The sequence below is a fragment of the Botrytis deweyae genome, assembly GCF_014898535.1.
Source record: "Botrytis deweyae strain B1 chromosome Unknown BDEW_023, whole genome shotgun sequence".
In the NCBI taxonomy this organism is placed as follows: Eukaryota; Fungi; Ascomycota; class Leotiomycetes; order Helotiales; family Sclerotiniaceae; genus Botrytis; species Botrytis deweyae.
In genome coordinates this window covers 427,326-444,877 of record NW_024066230.1, presented here as the reverse complement: position 1 = coordinate 444,877, position 17,552 = coordinate 427,326, and the positions used below count along the sequence as shown (strand labels likewise).

Below are 17,552 nucleotides of genomic sequence, written 5' to 3'. Positions count from 1 at the left end.
ACTTAATCGAAGCTTGAAGCTTGAGGTTTGAGGTTTGAGACCTGAGATTCGAGGTAAGTAGTGTAGTAACGGATATCAACTGGGAACTCTGAAGACTCTGAAGACTCTGAAGCTTCGAGGGGAAATGTGATTATCATTATGATATGAGAGGAAGGAGTATACTAATGTTATAATACAATAATATCATGATACAATAATATGATGATACAACGATATAACGAATCTACTATATATAATATAGTATAGCATAGCATAACATAGTATAGCATGGCATGGTATTCCGACTTCTTACTTCCGACTTCTTACTTTCCATGTCCACCAGTCCTACTCGATATGAGAATACTATCTAGATATCTATCTTTAGGACTAGATAGTTTATTCTATTCTATTCCAATCCAATAATCCAATAATCCAATCCAATCCAATCCAATCCAATCCAATCTCATGGAGTTTCCAAAAGAGAAGGGAAAGAGAAGGGAAAGAGAAGGGAAAGAGAAGGGAAAGAGAAGGGAAAGAGAAGGGAAAGAGAAGGGAAAGAGAAGGGAAAGAGAAGGGAAAGAGAAGGGAAAGAGAAGGGAAAGAGAAGGGAAAGAGAAGGGAAAGAGAAGGGAAAGAGAAGGGAAAGAGAAGGGAAAGAGAAGAGACAGAGAAAACACCAATAAACTTTGCTATACTAATAGCAATCGACAACTCCAAAACCCAACCAGGAAAAAGGTAGAAAAAAGCAGATACTGATCTGATACTTCATTGCTCTGACATTAATGGTATTTCCTACATTCATCTTCCACAATTTTGTACAGGGATAATTATCCAATACATAAACCTAGGTATGTGCGATGACCATGTCATTTTAATATGATTTTTTTTATAGATAATTTATTAAATGACATTTATTGTTTTCGACTTTCTAATCGATCTAATTCCCAAACAGCTCTCCTTTCATCTTTGCTCGATTTAAACAAAACCCCGCCTTGCCTCAAACTCCCATTCCCGTCTGCCTATCCCTTCCCTCTCATTCTACACAGTATAACATGTATGTGTGCGTATCCAAAACTTATCTATCCGTACATTTCATCCCCATTACGCGGTACTGAGCGTTGCTCCCCCCTTTCCAAAAACCAGCATTCCATGCGCACCTTGGACCAACTCCTTTGCTCCTTTCGACTCCGCGACTCCATCTGTCCCGGCAACTTCTTCTTCCTCCTCCTCATCATTGCAATTTCCTACTCCCAGATCCCGAATCTTTCCACAGCCAATATCATACACAACACCATGAACCTTCAATCCCCTCTCGCGGACCGCCTCTTCCACAACCACATTTCCCATAAGCACCTCCACTCCTTTCGCAACATTCAACTCCGCTAGACGGACCGCCCTTGCGGAATCTTCCTTGATCCCCTTTAATTCCCTCTCGTGCAATTTGCTCAATGCCTTGAGCGGCGCAAGCCAAGTATCCAAAACCCCACCTACCCTTGCACCTCCCAACGCAGCAGCAGCACCACCGCAGCAAGTGTGCCCGCACACAACAATATGCGATACCTTCAGATGCGCAACGGCATATTCGATGACGGCCGAGGAATTGATATCGGTAGGCGAGACAATATTGGCGATATTACGATGGACGAAGACATCACCGGGTTGGAGACCGAGAACGGTGGTTTCGGGCACACGGGAGTCGGAGCAACCGAGCCAGACTGGGGGGTGTCAGGACTGTTGTTTAACCGCGGGGAGGGGGGTAAAGAGAGCGGGGCCTGGGAAGCGTAGGTGGGAGGACTTACGGATGCTGGGAGTTTGGCCTTGGGCCATGGTAGGGAAGAATTTGGGGTTTTGATGGCTTTTATAGCCTGCCCATGCGGCGTTGGAGCTCAAGGCATAATCGAAGGGAGTTTCTGGGGGATTGTCAGTATGGGCGTCATGATTTTCCTGTCGTCTTCTTTCTGTATACACTCCCAGATATAACAAGAGAGTATACAAGAGGTGATGGAATAATTATAAGAGGGGATAATTACCAGAGCCCATTATAATTCTTGTAACAATTTCCCAAACTTCTTTCCATCAATTGAAATTCTTCCTTCTTCTTAAATTCCACAAAGACTTTTTGGTGTCTTTATAGAAAATCTCCTAGTCTTCGTAATCGTCAAGTATCGTATTTCAATCTCGTAGGTATCCAGAATAGGAGGTATGTAGGAACTCGTTGCGATTGTATTGCGTAGGGTTTTACGACGAGATAGATTGAAAGATGGAGAGCAGAATATATGAGTAATAAGTTTTGAACGGGGCCGATCTTAGCACATTTAGTTTTCTTCCAAAAGTGTTGAGGGGGCCGAATTGAGTGAAATGGAGACTTCAGCACGTTCAAAGTTAGAAGGGTGGTGGAGCTAGTGGAATTAGAGAGAAGACTAATAAAATATAATAAGATTTCAAATTCAGAAGTCAAAGAAAGAGAACCAAGTGATCCAGCCAGCCAGTCATACATACCAAGAAACCAAGGAGCCAGGGTTTTTGAACTGATACGATAAGAGAATCTATTTTCCTTCGATAAGAGTTGGCCAATTGGAATTACTCAATTCAATTCGTGGGATGAGAACTTGATGTGATGTGATGGATGTGGTGTGGGAATTTGAAAGCTGGATGATGATTATTTCTCTATGGTATACATACTGGTATATATATATGCAATGATTAGGTCGGTCGGTATATTTTAGATGATATATTTATGATATCCATGGATGTATATAATATCTTAATAGTAATAGATATTATCTCTGCATCAATAAATACTTAATAATAAGATTTCAAAGTAGTGAAACTCTCAAGAAAAAAGATGAATAAATAAGCAAATCGATCATCCTTCTAATGTAAAGACAACACCACACATAAAACAATCCATGTCTGTCTGAGCATTCCCAAGATCTCCGGATGGGGAAAAAGCCACAGAGTATCAAACAAACACTTGTGACGTATCGGATCCATCCAAGTGTACCAGGCAGTGTCAAAGTATCATCTCTCACCACTTCGTACTTCGTACTTCCTCTGCCTTTCCCGCCGCTTCCCTTCAACCTTTGCGTGTCGGCTTCATCGCCATGTTACATCCCTCGTTCTCTTCCCCATCTTCTCTTCCGCTCTCCCTTCCGTCTTCCATTCCGATATAACTTCATATCTCGCATATCTATATCCCTCAAATTCCATATATTAAACCCCCAGTATAAGCCGTACTCCCGAGACATGACAATGCCATTGATACCATTTACTCAGGTCCAGATTCGACCTCTACATACAAAACCATATATCTTCATTGTTGAATAGCTTCCCCTGAGAACTTCTCGATTTCCATACCCATGATTCATCGTACCCATGATCCATCCATTTCATACATGAAGGTATACCAAGATTCATTCCACACCTACAAAATCCCGATTGTCCCGACAGTCCGTCCGAGTGCCGGAGCTTACCTTGGTTTCCCATGTTTTGCCGTGGCTATCAACTCTTGGTTGTGTTTCCCCAAGCCCTTTCCAAGAAAATTCTAAAAATTCTTCCGTCCTTTTTCCTAATTCTCTTTTCATAGACACAGACTTGGCTGTAAGTTGGGCATAATTTCAATGTTAATGTATCATTACCTAACCATTATGGGATTATCCCAGTTGTGTTGTGGGATTGATATTGGAAGTGTGATGGATCAAAATTTGATAGAATTGACTAGACTTTCTTGGGGGACGGGGAAAGGGAAGAGATTCCGATGTAACACAAGGAAATGAAAAAGAGATCACAAAGATTTGCAAAGGGCACCCGCACGTACTGTTTGAACAAAATCAAAAAGTCAAATAAATTATGATATCATACAGCCTTCATATTTTGAATTCTTAAGCTGCTTGCCTAGCTAAGTGTCCCTGCCATGCCATAATATCATAAAAAAACGCCGGAAGTAAAAGTCACTATATGATCATATTTAGATCTTGATAGCGCTCTCAAGGGCCTTGCGCTTCTTCTCAGTGCGGGCGTTAGCCTTGGCACCCATGATTCCACCTCCCCAGTGTCTGGTAGCGGTCTCATCATGTCCCTCCTTGATGGCTTGAACCAATTTCGACAACTCGGACTTGTCCTCGGAGCGAACCTCAGTAAGGGCGAGAACAGCAGCGGTCTTCTTGTGAACGACCGTGCCGAGTCTGGCCTTACCCTTGATGATGGCGTATGGGACACCCATCTTCTTGCACAAAGCTGGAAGGAAAATAACCAACTCAATTGGGTCAACATCGTTAGGGATGAGGACCAAAGAGGCCTTCTTAGCTTCGATCAAACCAACAACGTGGTTAAGACCGTACTTGACGGCGTATGGCTTCTTGCTGACGTCTTCCTTCTTCTTTCCCTCCTTGATGGCGGTGGCCTCCTTCAAGAGACGCTCCTTCTTCTCAGGCTTGGTCTCTGGGCGGTACTTGTTGAGGAGCTTGAGGGCTTGGGCGGCGGTGTTGCGGTCGAGAACGTGTTGGAATTGAGCGATCGCAGGTGGGACCTTCAATCTCATGTTCAAGATCTTCTTTTGGCGTTGAAGACGGACATACTCGGGCCACTTCACCATACGGGAAAGATTTCTTCTGGGCTGGATGTCTTGACCGATACCGAAGTTACGGGTACGCTTCTCGATGAGAGGGTTCTTATTCTCATTAGTATTTGGTTGGACGTCAAAACGAGGATGGAATTCACGTACCTTGGCTGCCTTCTTTGATCCCGCACCAGCTTTGGACTGGGGGAATGGGGCTGGCGCCGCCTTCTTTCCGGACTTTGGAGGCTGTCATTGAGAAAAGTAGACATCAGCGAGTGTTCACCAAGTGTCTTCTTTGAACTCTAAAGAGACTACATCTGGTATTTCTACACAGAACATAGCTCAAGCCAAATCAAAATCAAAAACCTTGAGAGGTAATTTGATTGAAAATTGCATCTCGACGTGCGATTGCTCGTAGAGGTACGAGAGCTGATGGCGAGTCGTATTATTTCATTAAAAAGACAGTCAAAAACATTGATAGCTTACCATATTGATCGATTTCGAAGCGGCGAGAAGTTGTCGATTCGTAGTTGTCGTCGAGAGGAATAATATCAACAGGAAAAGGTTTTCTCGATTTTGAGAATTATTGAGTGTGCGCGCTAGAGTTCTGAAAATCTTGGCACGCTAAGCGATTCTGGACTTAAGCTCACGTGAGAAGCGGGCAGTTTGTCCGTTTGATAAACTTCACTATCGACATTTTTATTAATTCCCCGCGATGATTTGTGGATAAGAAGTTCTGCGATATTGTTTGCCTTCGACAACTATTTTCGAACAACGATGGCACCAACACCTTGTGCCATTTGCAAGACTGCAAGAGCTTTAATTATTCGACCAAAGAATCATCAAAAACTATGTAAAGCATGTTTTATCGGTATATTTGAAGCCGAAATTCATCATACAATTACCTCCACATCACTTTTCTCAGCAGGCGACAAAATCGCAATAGGAGCATCCGGAGGAAAGGACTCAACAGTACTGGCTTCGGTTCTCAAAACTCTAAATGAAAGATATAATTACGGACTCGAACTCGTTCTACTAAGTATCGACGAAGGAATAAAAGGCTATCGCGATGACTCCCTCGAAACTGTCAAGCGCAATGCGGTCCAATACGATATGGCTCTTAAGATTGTAGGATATGATGAACTATATGGATGGACCATGGATCAAGTAGTCGAAACAATAGGCAAGAAGGGAAATTGTACATACTGTGGTGTCTTTCGCAGACAGGCTTTAGATCGAGGGGCAAAAATGCTGGGCATCAACCATGTGGTTACGGGACATAATGCAGATGATGTCGCAGAAACTATTTTGATGAATCTACTGCGCGGAGATTTACCCCGGCTGGCGAGGAGTACTAGTATCGTCACCGGTGACGAATCGAGCGAGGTGCGTAGAAGCAAGCCTCTGAAATATGCGTATGAGAAGGAGATTGTGCTCTATGCGCATCACAAGAAGTTGGATTATTTCACGACGGAATGTCTATACAGTCCCGAGGCTTTCAGAGGTAGCGCGCGAAGTTTGATCAAGAATCTAGAGAGAGTACGACCTAGTGCCATCTTGGATGTTGTGCGCAGCGGAGAAGACATGGCGAAGTTAGTACCAGCAGAAGTTACCGGAATCAGTCACTGCAAGAGTCAAAAAGTCTCATTAGCAGCTACCAATGAGGAGGAAGAAGGCAATGGAGGTTGCGGAACTAATGGTCGATCCAGTGGAGGGGAGATGGCGGATATGGAAAAGAAACTTCAAGCAGACGAAGAAGCTTCGGGAAGAGAAATCGATGTAACATCTATCGCATTAAATACCACCAACGGTCAACGTCACGATATAATAGATAAAACCCAAACACAAAAAGGTGGCAAGAAGGATGGTCGAAAACTCACAAAACAAACACTGGGAACGTGTAAGAAATGTGGATATATGTCCAGTCAAGAGATATGCAAGGCATGCGTTTTACTAGAGGGATTGAATAAGAATCGTCCGAAAATGGAGATAGAGGTAGATGTAGAAGATGAAGAAGAGAGTTCGACCTTAAGAAGGAGGATGGAGGGGTTGGCTCTCGCGGCTGGATAAATTACATATATTAGATATTATAGAGAAATGCCACAAGATACCCAAGAATCATTATCGTTTGTATCATGAACATGACCACTATTTCGTTTGAACTGAAGTCTGAATTAGAAAAGTAAAAGTGACTTCCCGCATATCCAGTCCTCATCAATTTCTGACATCCTGTAAACCTCGACTGATCTAATTACAACTCCGTTGTCGAGTTCTCATCTACACTCATGCATTCATACATTCCGAATATTCTCATCCTCCACACCAAATCCAAATAACCACACACTATCCTCCGAATTCCAACTACCATTTTCCAAATACCCACTACCACCACTTCGACCATCCTAACAAACCCATCCTTCTCCTCCCTTTCAATCATAACAATGTCCTCCAAACTCCTCTTATCCCCAGCTCCTCATCACCAACACCCCATCTCCAGCAACACCCCCATCCAACCCGCCAAACCAGAACCCCCCCCAAAACAACCCCAACCCTCAAACCCCCAACGCAGAATCCACAACCCCCTCTCCATTCCTCTTCCACGCCCTCCGCAAAAAAGCAAAGAAAGATCTGAAAGCAGCGAGAGAAGAAGAGAAAAAGAAAAGCAGGGAAATAGAAGAAGGGAAGAAATTATTCGGAGGGATGGTAGCGGAGGTGATGAGGGTGCGGAGTGAGTTAAAGGTGTGTTTATTATATTTTTTATTTTTGTGGGAAGAGGGGGAGGAGAAGAAAACGAGATGAGAAATCTAACATCCTACAAAAATAGATCGAACATCCCGACGTAGCAGACTCGGTTTTGCAGCAGGAGGCTTGGAAATTGGTTTTTTACTAGTGGTGATATTTGTGAGTATTGTCTCTTTGATGCTCTATTCTGTCTTGTGTTGGTTGTCTGGGATTGGGATATCGGATTGTAAGGTTGGGGATTGTGGGCTAATATCTCTTCTGCTAGCAGGTTCTCCTTCGTTTTTATATGTCCGGTGTGTTGTTTTGCATTCGAGATGTTGCTGTGTTTATGCTCCGACTCTGGGGAATGAGATAGATGAGATGAGAAGGAAGGAAGGAAGGAAGGAAGGAAGGAAGGAAGGAAGGAAATCAGATACTGCGGATAATTGAACTCGATTTGCCTTCTACAACCCACACAAAATCTCCTGCAAATGTGTATTCGTGTGAATGGTTAAAGAATGGGAAAACTTCAACCCAATGTATTGTCCACAGACCAGAGTCTCTTCACTTGAAGGCATAATGAACAAAAATCCAATATAGAGATTGCTTCAAGAAGTCTTGTTACTTAAGAGCATACACCAACGATGGTAAATCTAAGACAGTGACCACTATATTTCTATTGGTAAGCCAAACTGAATTTTCTCCAGGAGCAACATCATGAAAGTTCTGATCAGTGCCGTTAACGATTATTCATCCCAGCTAGTGGAACCGGGTTCCTTCACAGCAGAAAGAAGAATACCAGCCACCAGCTATGAATGGTTCGGCAAGAACGGAACCTTTATCTGGTATTTCTCCTGTGACATCTACGTCCAAAAGCCAGAGATGCCTTACGCTTCTCTTGCAGCATACTCCTGTTGCAGAAGTTTACCTTTGCAAGTGAAAGACGGGCATATTGCTAGTGGCAGCAAGCTTTGTTAAAAGGGCTCTGGAGAAATGGAGGTCGGATTCGGGACAGTAAGGCATAGTGACTGGCAGGAAGTGATAATTGTCAGGGGATGATCTCTAAAGATGAAACATTTATTATGAAGCCCACCTGGAAGTGTCCAAGAACAGTATCTTGTGTTGCACTTGCACTTGCAACATTTGCAACAACCTCATCAACCGGACCCCTTTACCTTTCTCCAAGCTCCTCAGTCTGACTCGTACATTCTCAACCCCTTTACTTCATGGCCCCCCTCGTTTCAACTGACGGTATAGATACTAGAAGCGACAATTCTGCTCACAGAACAGAAGTCATGACGGTCTTCCAACATCTAGTGGCAGTAACAAGCATTCCAAATGCATAATGTGTGCAATGTGAAAGTGATTGCAGCCTGTTGCACAAGGCAAGAGAAGAAAAAAGTAGAAATATGCGGGAATGCTTATAATGCTTTGGGAGATGAGAAACGCGACGAATGGGAGAAAAAGTTAAAGAGTTGAGATTGTCTTGAAAGAAAGAAACAGATGCTCTCTACCTTTTCCTTGATTTGTACCGTTTCAGTGCCTGGATCATGCAAGCATGCGTCTTCGGTACACTCGAAAAGGAGAGCCTGTGGCCAGTACCCTGCGTTTTCGGTACATCTTATCCGTGCCTCATGCTGGTAAATTATTATGAGTCCGTAGGAAATGTGCGCAAACCTGTGATGGACAGTTCGCTACTGACCGGGAGGAATAGTAAATGGCTTCAATCCTCATTTACCAAGCTCCTAATCTTCATGAATATTCGGGCGTACTTCGAGTAGTCTGCTTGCTTCGTATACCTCTCTGGGTTCTAACGGTCTACCGGTGAAGCGAGCCAAGTGCATCAGTTATTTTCCTCCAGCCAGGTCTTTCAATTCGCGAAGGTTTTCCCCCGCTCAAGACTTTCGATGTTCTACTAATCGAGCAAAGCTCTGTGGTGTATTATTGTCTCTTTCCACTATTGGGGTTCAATGGTATGATACAGACCTGAGAACATTGAAGGGTTGAAACGGAAGAGGGCAAATGACCAGCTTGATCAGGGACGACTCTGTGCAGGAGCTTACTCAGTACACGTGTTTAAACGATTGTAGTGTTTACTGCGAGCTATATTCTCCTCAAATGCCATGTTTAGATGAGGCCGTCGTATGTGTTCTATACTTCTAAGATACTATCGTGAAAGTAGCCAGACCAAAAGCCGCGAGGTTGTCTAAGAATGCAGCCCAAGTTTCATTTCTATTTGCATGGCATGATGGCAGCCAAAGATAACAGCGTATAATAAAAACATAGCAACCACAGTGACTTAAGCATGCATCTTCAACAGACTATCATCCTCGATGCTTTTTGAATGCTTCTTGGGCCGACATTCCTTTCATGACTTCTTCTTTTACACGATCATCCGCTGCAACAAGATCTGGCAGAATGGAGACAACATCGGCTATCTTTCCTTGTGGAATGATAACCACGCCATTGTCAGGATCGCAAAATGCCAAATCTCCAGGGTGAATGTCTGTGCCGTCAATTTTCAACGCCACTTGAACAGCGTGGGGCTTGGATTCAGCACCAGCCCCAACAATTGATGTGCCACGAGACCATACCTACGGGATTCATTAGCAAAATTCGAAAATCGAGGGAAGCATCTTTGACAACTTGATAGTTGCGATTAGGTGATCTTGGCGAAGAGTAAAGGGGAGCATGCGGGGTTCCACGAGGACCCTTAAAGCTTAGATGGGAGAAAAATGGCTCAAAAACTGACAGGTATTCCAGTAGCCTCTAACTCTTGAAGATCTCTGACCCTTCCACTAACGACCACACCTTTTGCGCCAAGAACCTGAGCCCTCATCGCCATGATTCCACCTAGCACGGCATTCTTTTGTCCCTCGGGTTGACTGATAATCACGATCGAGTCAGACACGGTGAGATCGACCCAATGCTTATCAGTGGGAATGTTTGCGGTGGGGTAATTGGAGAGATCTGTGCTATTTTTTGCGGCAAAAATAACAGTTGAAACAGGAGCAATAGTAATTGTGTTGGAAGATTCAGATGTTGGAGTAAAGGCAGGTTTGAGGTCGGGAAGGAAACCAGCACCTGGCACTTTGAGCTTGACAAGAGCATCTGCAATATCACATGCGGTGTATTTCTTTTGGAGAAGTTCAATGTGCTTTTTGAGGACTGATGCTTGATTGGACGTAGACATTGTTGGTGCACTGATTGACAATTTGATGATAGGGGAGTGAGAGTGAGAGTGAGAAGGAGAAGGAGAGAGAGGTTTCCGAAGAGGAAAAGGGATAGGGATAGAGAATATGCTTGACTTTGACAAGAAATGACTTCTGTAGATAGACATGAGGATGGGAGAGAATGGGATTGAATGACTAGGGATTCAAGGGATTCAGCAAATGATAATCTGCAAGTAGGCAAGTAAGATAGATAGATGTAAGATAGATGTATAGTAAATTGTAATATTCCAATGGTGTTTGATAACTTATTCCGGCTTAGAGATATTCCGAGTGCCGCTCTATGTCTAATACTTCATCCTTTGTTTGTACTTGTGATCCGAACCCAAGTCAGTTGCAAATGAAATTCCCCTCCTCCCATGATACCATCACACCAGAAAATTTCAGCCAAGAAACCCCCAAAGTCAGACTATCCAAACGGAACATCAACAGGAACCCATTCCTATGGTTCCGAAAGTAGTTTCCCCAGTTATTCTCACAAAACCTTTCGATTGTGCACTGACAACGGGTAAATAGTCAGCACAAAGTTTAACAGGTCTCAGATCTATGTAGCTCTTGGATTCTAGACAAGAATGACACAGATGTGAACTAAACTATAATTGTATGACTAGGTAGGACGAAGATGAAGGATTTGAAGGGTTTGAAGGGTTTGGAGGATCTATGATACACGTATAGTGTACGGTCTAGAGGTAGACAATATACCTACCTAGGTATTCTATATACAATTGTTACAATCAACTGTATAATTAAACATTCTTTGGATGTTCCAAACTCAGTTAAGATTACTATAGAAGGAACCAAGAAAACAAGACGCCTTCAAAGATGGTTGATTGATATACATATACCGATTGTTATACAGACTACTATCCACTCGAGTATGTGTGACACTATACCATATATCATACTATACTATATCTAAACCTATCTAGATAACCATCTAATTCTACCTAGATAACCCGTGGACCATCTAACTCTACCTAGATAAACATCTAACCCTACCTAGGTAAATATCTAGTAATGCACTTCATGATTCAATGACTTCAGCCCGGCAGGCTTTGGAAGATGTGGGAGAAGGAGAAGACTCTCTTCTGCTAACTTCCTTTGACCTGATGTCTTTTCCTTTTTCCCCCTTTCGTTGATGGATGCAAGTACTAAGAAATCACTATTTGTTTATCTATCTATTTATTATTCATTGTGGCAAGGGGTCAATACCGTTTTGACTGGGTAGTAGCAGGTTAAATGGTCCTGTGTACTATGTTCAGGTACTTTACTTTTGATGCACATGAATTATCGCTAAATTTAATTTTAAATCTTTAAGACTTCGACACAAAAGTACAGGCCACAAAATACCGACTTAAATTCCATTCCCCCTTCTCTCCCACCCCCTCTCTCTCTCTCTCTTTATTCTCCTTTCTGTTTTCCATCCTTGAATGAAGCAGTAATAGTCAAGAAAGAAAGATCTCACAGAATATCCTTTCATTATGTCTCCAGCCGCCCTCAATCCTATTGCGAAAACCTCATTCGAGGATCGAGGTTCGAAGACCAAACACCCCTTAACAGCCTACCTCCTCCGTCTCATGACCCTCAAGCAATCAAACCTCTGTGTCAGTGCCGATGTGTCTACTGCCGGCGAACTTCTCCGATTGGCAGATTCCGTTGGTCCATCCATCGTCGTCTTGAAAACCCATTATGATCTCATCAACAACTGGGACTATAACCCAACAACAGGCACCGGAGCGCGCCTCAACCGACTCGCACGTCGTCATGGATTCCTCATATTCGAAGACCGAAAATTCGGTGACATTGGAAATACCGTGCAATTACAATATACCGAAGGCACTGCCAAGATCATCGAGTGGTCGCATATCACAAATGTCAACATGATACCTGGGAAAGCCAGCGTGGACTCTCTGGCCGAAGCAGCAGCACGATGGAGAGAGCGCAAACGTTATGAAGTCAAGACGAATATATCGGTTGGAACCCCCCGACCCGAAAGCATTGAAAGCGATGAAGATCAAATCACCACTCCTATAAATCTGAATAGCAATTCCAATGAAGTCACAGATGGTCCGCATGGGTTAGAAGCACACGACGAGGCGAATATTGGACGAAAAGCTAGTATTGTTTCTATCACCACCGTGTCGCAACATTTCGAACCAGCCAACTCGCCACGCTCGCGCATCGATTTCGATATTGAGGAAGAATCATATCCGGGAATCGATGAGGCGCCTTTGGAAAGAGGTCTTTTGATATTGGCACAAATGAGTAGTGCAGGGAATTTCATGACGAGGGATTATACGAATGCATGTGTAGAGAGTGCGAGGGAACATAAAGATTATGTCATGGGATTCATCTCTCAGGAAACATTAAATACGGATCCGGATGATGATTTTATTAGTATGACTCCAGGATGTCAATTACCACCTGAGAATGATGAGGATGCAGAATTGGAAGGTGACGGAAAGGGGCAACAGTACAATACTCCATCGAAATTGGTAGGGTTAGGTTGTGATATTGTCATTGTAGGAAGAGGTATTATTCGCGCTGGGGATCCAAAGTGGGAGGCGGAGAGATACAGGAGGAAGGCTTGGGAAGCATATCAAGAGAGGGTTGAAGCTTAGGGAGGGAATAGAAGAAGCAAAGCGCTAGGCGAATGAGAGGTTGATGGGAGCTTTTGCTAAGGAAAATAATTGATTTATAGGAGTACAAAGACGAGATATTCGTCGATCATTTTGCACAAGGAGCATATGGGTAGCAAGAAATGACAAAAAAGAGAGTTGGAAATTTCCATATATAGCTTATTCCTTCATTTGAGAGATTCAAGTTAGATACCCGTTAAAAATATGTTTTTGTTTGCTTTTGGATATCTTTAGTATCTCTTATTTTTTGCTACAATTGTCGTCATCTTCTGATTGAGATCATTCCCTTAGGGATACGGATACAGCTTTCCAATTTTCTACGTTTGTATTTTTTCTAAACATTCTCAACAGTTTGGGATTCTCTTAATCGATAGTTTCAACATCGCTTGGGCACCAGATCAATACCCGTACATACATGCATGCGATGAGCTAGCTACTAAAGTCACATACATGGATTGCATTGCATTGCATTGCATCATAATCTCCTATTCTCAACCCCCCTTAAACACTCTCCACATATTCTAAACACCCTTCTCCTTCTTCTTCTTCTTATTTTTTCTCCTTCTTGATTTTGTCTCGCTCATATCGTATCATATATCATACATCCTCCCCTCCAATAAATAATTCCATAACCTACCTACCTATCTAGGTATTCAAACATCTTCATGGGTATATGTAGCAACATAGCAACATAGCAGTATAGTTAGATATGTCATAGATACATTCCACTCCGTAGATATTCCATACCTACCCAAGCATTCGTTGCGTTAAAGAGCTGTCTCCTGTGAGTTTCCACGCTTGCTGGATGCAGGTATGGATTTGATGGAATATGGCGTTATGATTTCATGCGTTCACAGCGTGGAATTGTTCGGATGCCAAGGGTGCGGAGTTGCGGAGTCGTAGGTAGATGCGGAAGGAGAAGGAGAAGGAGATGTAGAAGGAGAAGCGAGTGGATATCTATCCTTTCCTGTGCGAAGCACAGTGTCTTTTGGGAGCAGTGGGTTTGAGTTTTGATTTCTCGAGCGCTGGGTTGGGGGTTGGGGGTTGGGGGTTTGAGGTTTGAGATTTATAAAAATAGATCCATGTAAGATACATAAGATCTTACATGTAAATGTAAATACAACAACCTCTCTCCCCCTCAGACTCCGACTCCGAGATAGAAATCCAATAAATATGAAGGAGTTGAAAATGAAGATCTCTTCATACACACACGTGTATGTTATGTAAGATTATCTCAGGAATCTTTATTGTGAATAGGATTAGGGGGATTATAGATTTATATTAATATTAACATGTCAAGATGTAAGATACACTATCATTTTCCAGAAATATAGGGTTGGAAATGAAATTCAAAATGAATCCGAATCCGAATATGAATATAAGAAATGTGAATTTGAAATTCTCATTTCGATCACTGTATTCGGGATTTCCAAATACAAATACATAGATTCCTATCTATGGCTTTGCTACCTATCCAAGGATAGATGTGTTTCCATGAATCCAGAGACCCAAACACAAAAGCTGGGATCTGGAACTGGTATCCAAATATTATTCCCAGCCCCTCTATTCCCTTTCGAAAACAAAATACAATATGAACCAGCATATACACCAAACCCCTACGTGAGTACACCTTCCCCACCCTCTGTCCCCGTATTTGCATCCACATGCACATCCGTATCTCCTCTCCTCCTCCCACTAGCCACCTTATCCGCCTCTACCCTCCTCATTCTCACCCCCCTCCCCCTCCCACAACACCCCAGCGCCAACGGCAACGGCACCACCACCAACGCCAACACCGCCTGCAAAACCAACGCATTATACATATTCCCCGGCGGCCTCACACTCCCATCATCCTGGGACCCATCCGAGACACCCCCCGCTCTCAACCTATCACTCACAATAATAAAGATGCCCCCCAGCAACTGCCCCCCCGACCAACCAATCGTGCTCGTCACCTCGGGCGAAACCGGATGCGTGATCTCGATTAAATATTCCAGGGCCACGGGCACCAAGCTAAAACTTGCCGCGCCCAGAAGCGACAGAATGGTATAGATGGCCGCGAGACTGCGAGTCTGGGGCGCCCACGTAAAAGCCAGGTAGCAGATTCCCAGAATGGGGATTTGGATTTTGATGGCGAGGAGATAGGATTTGGTGCGGTCGATGAGGGGGGAGGTGACGGCGGCAGCGACGAGACCGACGACGATGAGAAGGGCGCCCGCGATGCCGGCGTCGGTTTCGGAGAAGGAATACGGTGAGAGCATTTGGTTGATGAGGGAGGAGATGCTGTTGAAGAGGCCGACGTAGAACCAAAAGGGGAACATCATCATGTAGAATTCAGGGGAGCGGAGGAGGAAGCGAAGGGAGGCGCCCAGGGCATGTTTTGGTTCTTCTGAGGATGCGGAACAGGGCGTTGGTGGTCCTTTGGGGATGAAGAAGGATGGGATGGTCGCTATGGTGGACTATATGATGATTAGCATCGTAGAAGCAAAGGTGACTGCACAAACTTACAATAATAGCAATATAAAGCACCATATTCGGTATACTCCCCACACTTCCCGCCCAAAATGGATCAATTAATTGCGCCAACGCGCCTCCAAAAGGATTCGCCAAACTCATTACCGCCGTCGCAGCCACTCTCCCTTGATTCGTAAACCACAAATCCGAATATCTCGTCGGCGCTGCCAATACAAATGGTTGAGCGGTTCCCGTCAAGATCTGCCCAAACATAACTCCTCCAAAATTTCCATGCGGGCCCGATCTTGTAGCCCCATAGCGTATCCAATTCCCCAGTAGCAAAAGTACGGAAGAAATGACGATAGCAGGTTTAGGTCCTCCATGATGAAGCACGTAGATAACAAACGGACTAGCCAGCACGAATGCAAAGAGGAAAGCGGTACTGAGCCAATTAATCGCGGATTCGGAGACATCGTAATATTGCGAAACCGTCGTCGAGCTCGCAGAGAAGGTTAACCACTGTACGAATCCACAATTAGCACATCTGCAACCACAATACTAGATAGACACAGAATCATGAATCTCCCCAGAAATTGGTCAAAATGCAGTCGAAACAATATGAAATTCTCTAGCATCACTTACATCCCAACTAACAATAATGTTCAAAAGAACCAATTGTACCAATCCAAACCACCTCCTCTTATACACCCTAAAGTTCCCCGCGTTCGAACCCACAGCATGACGCTCCGAACTTCTTCTCCGCAGCCCCTCATCTGCAGCTCCATCCGCACCAATTCCACCCCTCCTTACACCCCCTTCCTCCTCATCCGGCAATAATTCATCCCCGCTATTCAATTCCGTCAAATCCAAATCATCTATATCTTCAACTTCTTCTTCTACTCCTCTCCCCTCCCCCCCATTCTCCTGCCCTTTGGCTATCTCCGTATTCGACATACCCCTCTGCGTACTCGTCCCATTCGTTCTCTCCCCCGTCTTATATTTAGACTTCTGTTTCGGCTTTCCGCGTGGATCTTTCATTGCCGTCCAGCCTATCGGCATACCGTGGTAAAGATGCGTCTCCTTCTCGATATTCCTCTCCTTCTCCCCCTTCTCAATTGTTCCAATTTCTCCAATTCCCAGATCCTCCTCTTTATTTACTCCCGGCGCTCTATCTTTCTCTTTCTCTTTCTCTCTCCCCTTCTCCAAATCTCCTGTATATTCCTCAATACTATCCGCGCTATCTCCTCTATTTTCTTTACATCCAATCTTCCGATCTTTTTCCTCGTCGCTGTAAACTTTCTCGTCTCTATCCGTATCGCTATTGCTAATCCTCTCCGTCTTCTCATCTACACTTTTTTCCAATCCATTCGAATTCAATTGTGTCGACACCTCCATCCTTCTTCCTTCCAATCAACCCAGCGTACGCGCAACGATAAGCTTGGCGGGGCCCGCTAGAATTCGGTTATCTAAGTCAATCTTCCGAATGTTTGACTTCCGCTGGTGTGGAGATGTATCAGGTGCACGAGTAGGACTTTAAGACAGAGGGGATGCCGATCAATAAGCTCGATGAAGGAAGTATTTCCCTCTTCTATTCTACTTCGTGAACAAGAAGTTACAAGTACAAGTACAAGTTTGCCGTGCAACAGTATACAACCTTCATGTCAAAGAAGATTGGAAAACCTGGAACCCTATCTACTTATCCCACAAACCAGATAGCCAAAGAGGGGATGCAACCCTCCACCCCCTCCATCCCCTCCATCTCCTCCCTCACCCAGGTATATCGACTCGTGTATGGTGTACATCCATATCACCCATATTGATACATCATGTCACATCCAATTATCATTGGCTATACAATCCAAGCTCACATGCTCGCACGTAAGAAACAGTGTACACATAACATTCCACCCCCTCTGAATGGACCAAAAGATAAGGTCTCGTGGTACGGTACATTCAAAAACAGGGACGAGA

General features: G+C 43.9%; 7 protein-coding genes across 7 annotated transcripts; 3 read left to right on the top strand and 4 right to left on the bottom strand.

Moving 5' to 3' along the window:
- Positions 1–444: 444 nt before the first annotated feature.
- On the top strand, positions 445–806 carry EAE98_008687 (uncharacterized protein; the record flags this gene model as incomplete). The annotated part of the gene is made up of 2 exons (XM_038956310.1): positions 445–714; positions 801–806. The coding sequence occupies 2 exons, from the start codon at positions 445–447 to the stop codon at positions 804–806; spliced, it is 276 nt and encodes a 91-aa protein (XP_038807391.1).
- A 20-nt stretch (positions 807–826) lies between these two features.
- On the bottom strand, positions 827–2,787 carry EAE98_008686 (uncharacterized protein). The gene is made up of 4 exons (XM_038956309.1): positions 2,479–2,787; positions 2,010–2,378; positions 1,779–1,889; positions 827–1,694 (listed from the first exon to the last, which is right to left on the bottom strand). Exons 2-4 carry the CDS (start codon positions 2,017–2,019, stop codon positions 1,081–1,083), a joined length of 735 nt encoding a protein of 244 aa, XP_038807390.1. The 5' UTR covers positions 2,020–2,378; positions 2,479–2,787; the 3' UTR covers positions 827–1,080.
- A 988-nt stretch (positions 2,788–3,775) lies between these two features.
- Positions 3,776–5,026, bottom strand: EAE98_008685 (uncharacterized protein; the record flags this gene model as incomplete). The annotated part of the gene is made up of 3 exons (XM_038956308.1): positions 3,776–4,648; positions 4,703–4,783; positions 5,024–5,026. 3 exons carry the CDS (start codon positions 5,024–5,026, stop codon positions 3,947–3,949), a joined length of 786 nt encoding a protein of 261 aa, XP_038807389.1. The 3' UTR covers positions 3,776–3,946.
- Positions 5,027–5,314: 288 nt separating this feature from the next.
- Positions 5,315–6,607, top strand: EAE98_008684 (uncharacterized protein; the record flags this gene model as incomplete). The annotated part of the gene is made up of 1 exon (XM_038956307.1): positions 5,315–6,607. The coding sequence occupies one exon, from the start codon at positions 5,315–5,317 to the stop codon at positions 6,605–6,607; it is 1,293 nt and encodes a 430-aa protein (XP_038807388.1).
- Positions 6,608–9,331: 2,724 nt separating this feature from the next.
- Positions 9,332–10,710, bottom strand: EAE98_008683 (uncharacterized protein). The gene is made up of 2 exons (XM_038956306.1): positions 10,011–10,710; positions 9,332–9,852 (listed from the first exon to the last, which is right to left on the bottom strand). The coding sequence occupies exons 1-2, from the start codon at positions 10,596–10,598 to the stop codon at positions 9,583–9,585; spliced, it is 858 nt and encodes a 285-aa protein (XP_038807387.1). The 5' UTR covers positions 10,599–10,710; the 3' UTR covers positions 9,332–9,582.
- Positions 10,711–11,969: 1,259 nt separating this feature from the next.
- Positions 11,970–13,109, top strand: EAE98_008682 (uncharacterized protein; the record flags this gene model as incomplete). Its single annotated transcript, XM_038956305.1, has 1 exon — positions 11,970–13,109. One exon carries the CDS (start codon positions 11,970–11,972, stop codon positions 13,107–13,109), a length of 1,140 nt encoding a protein of 379 aa, XP_038807386.1.
- Positions 13,110–14,743: 1,634 nt separating this feature from the next.
- EAE98_008681 (uncharacterized protein) lies at positions 14,744–16,976 on the bottom strand (the record flags this gene model as incomplete). Its single annotated transcript, XM_038956304.1, has 3 exons — positions 14,744–15,586; positions 15,636–16,100; positions 16,224–16,976. The coding sequence occupies 3 exons, from the start codon at positions 16,974–16,976 to the stop codon at positions 14,744–14,746; spliced, it is 2,061 nt and encodes a 686-aa protein (XP_038807385.1).
- Positions 16,977–17,552: the final 576 nt, after the last annotated feature.

Excerpts from the sequence above, each read along its gene's own strand:
- EAE98_008683 (XM_038956306.1), bottom strand. The coding sequence starts at position 10,598 with ATGTCTATCTACAGAAGTCATTTCTTGTCAAAGTCAAGCATATTCTCT. Across the intron at positions 9,853-10,010 it reads TAGAGGCTACTGGAATACCT|GTATGGTCTCGTGGCACATC; the intron begins GTCAGTTTTTGA and ends TGAATCCCGTAG.
- EAE98_008686 (XM_038956309.1), bottom strand. Across the intron at positions 1,695-1,778 it reads AGGCCAAACTCCCAGCATCC|TCTGGCTCGGTTGCTCCGAC; the intron begins GTAAGTCCTCCC and ends GACACCCCCCAG.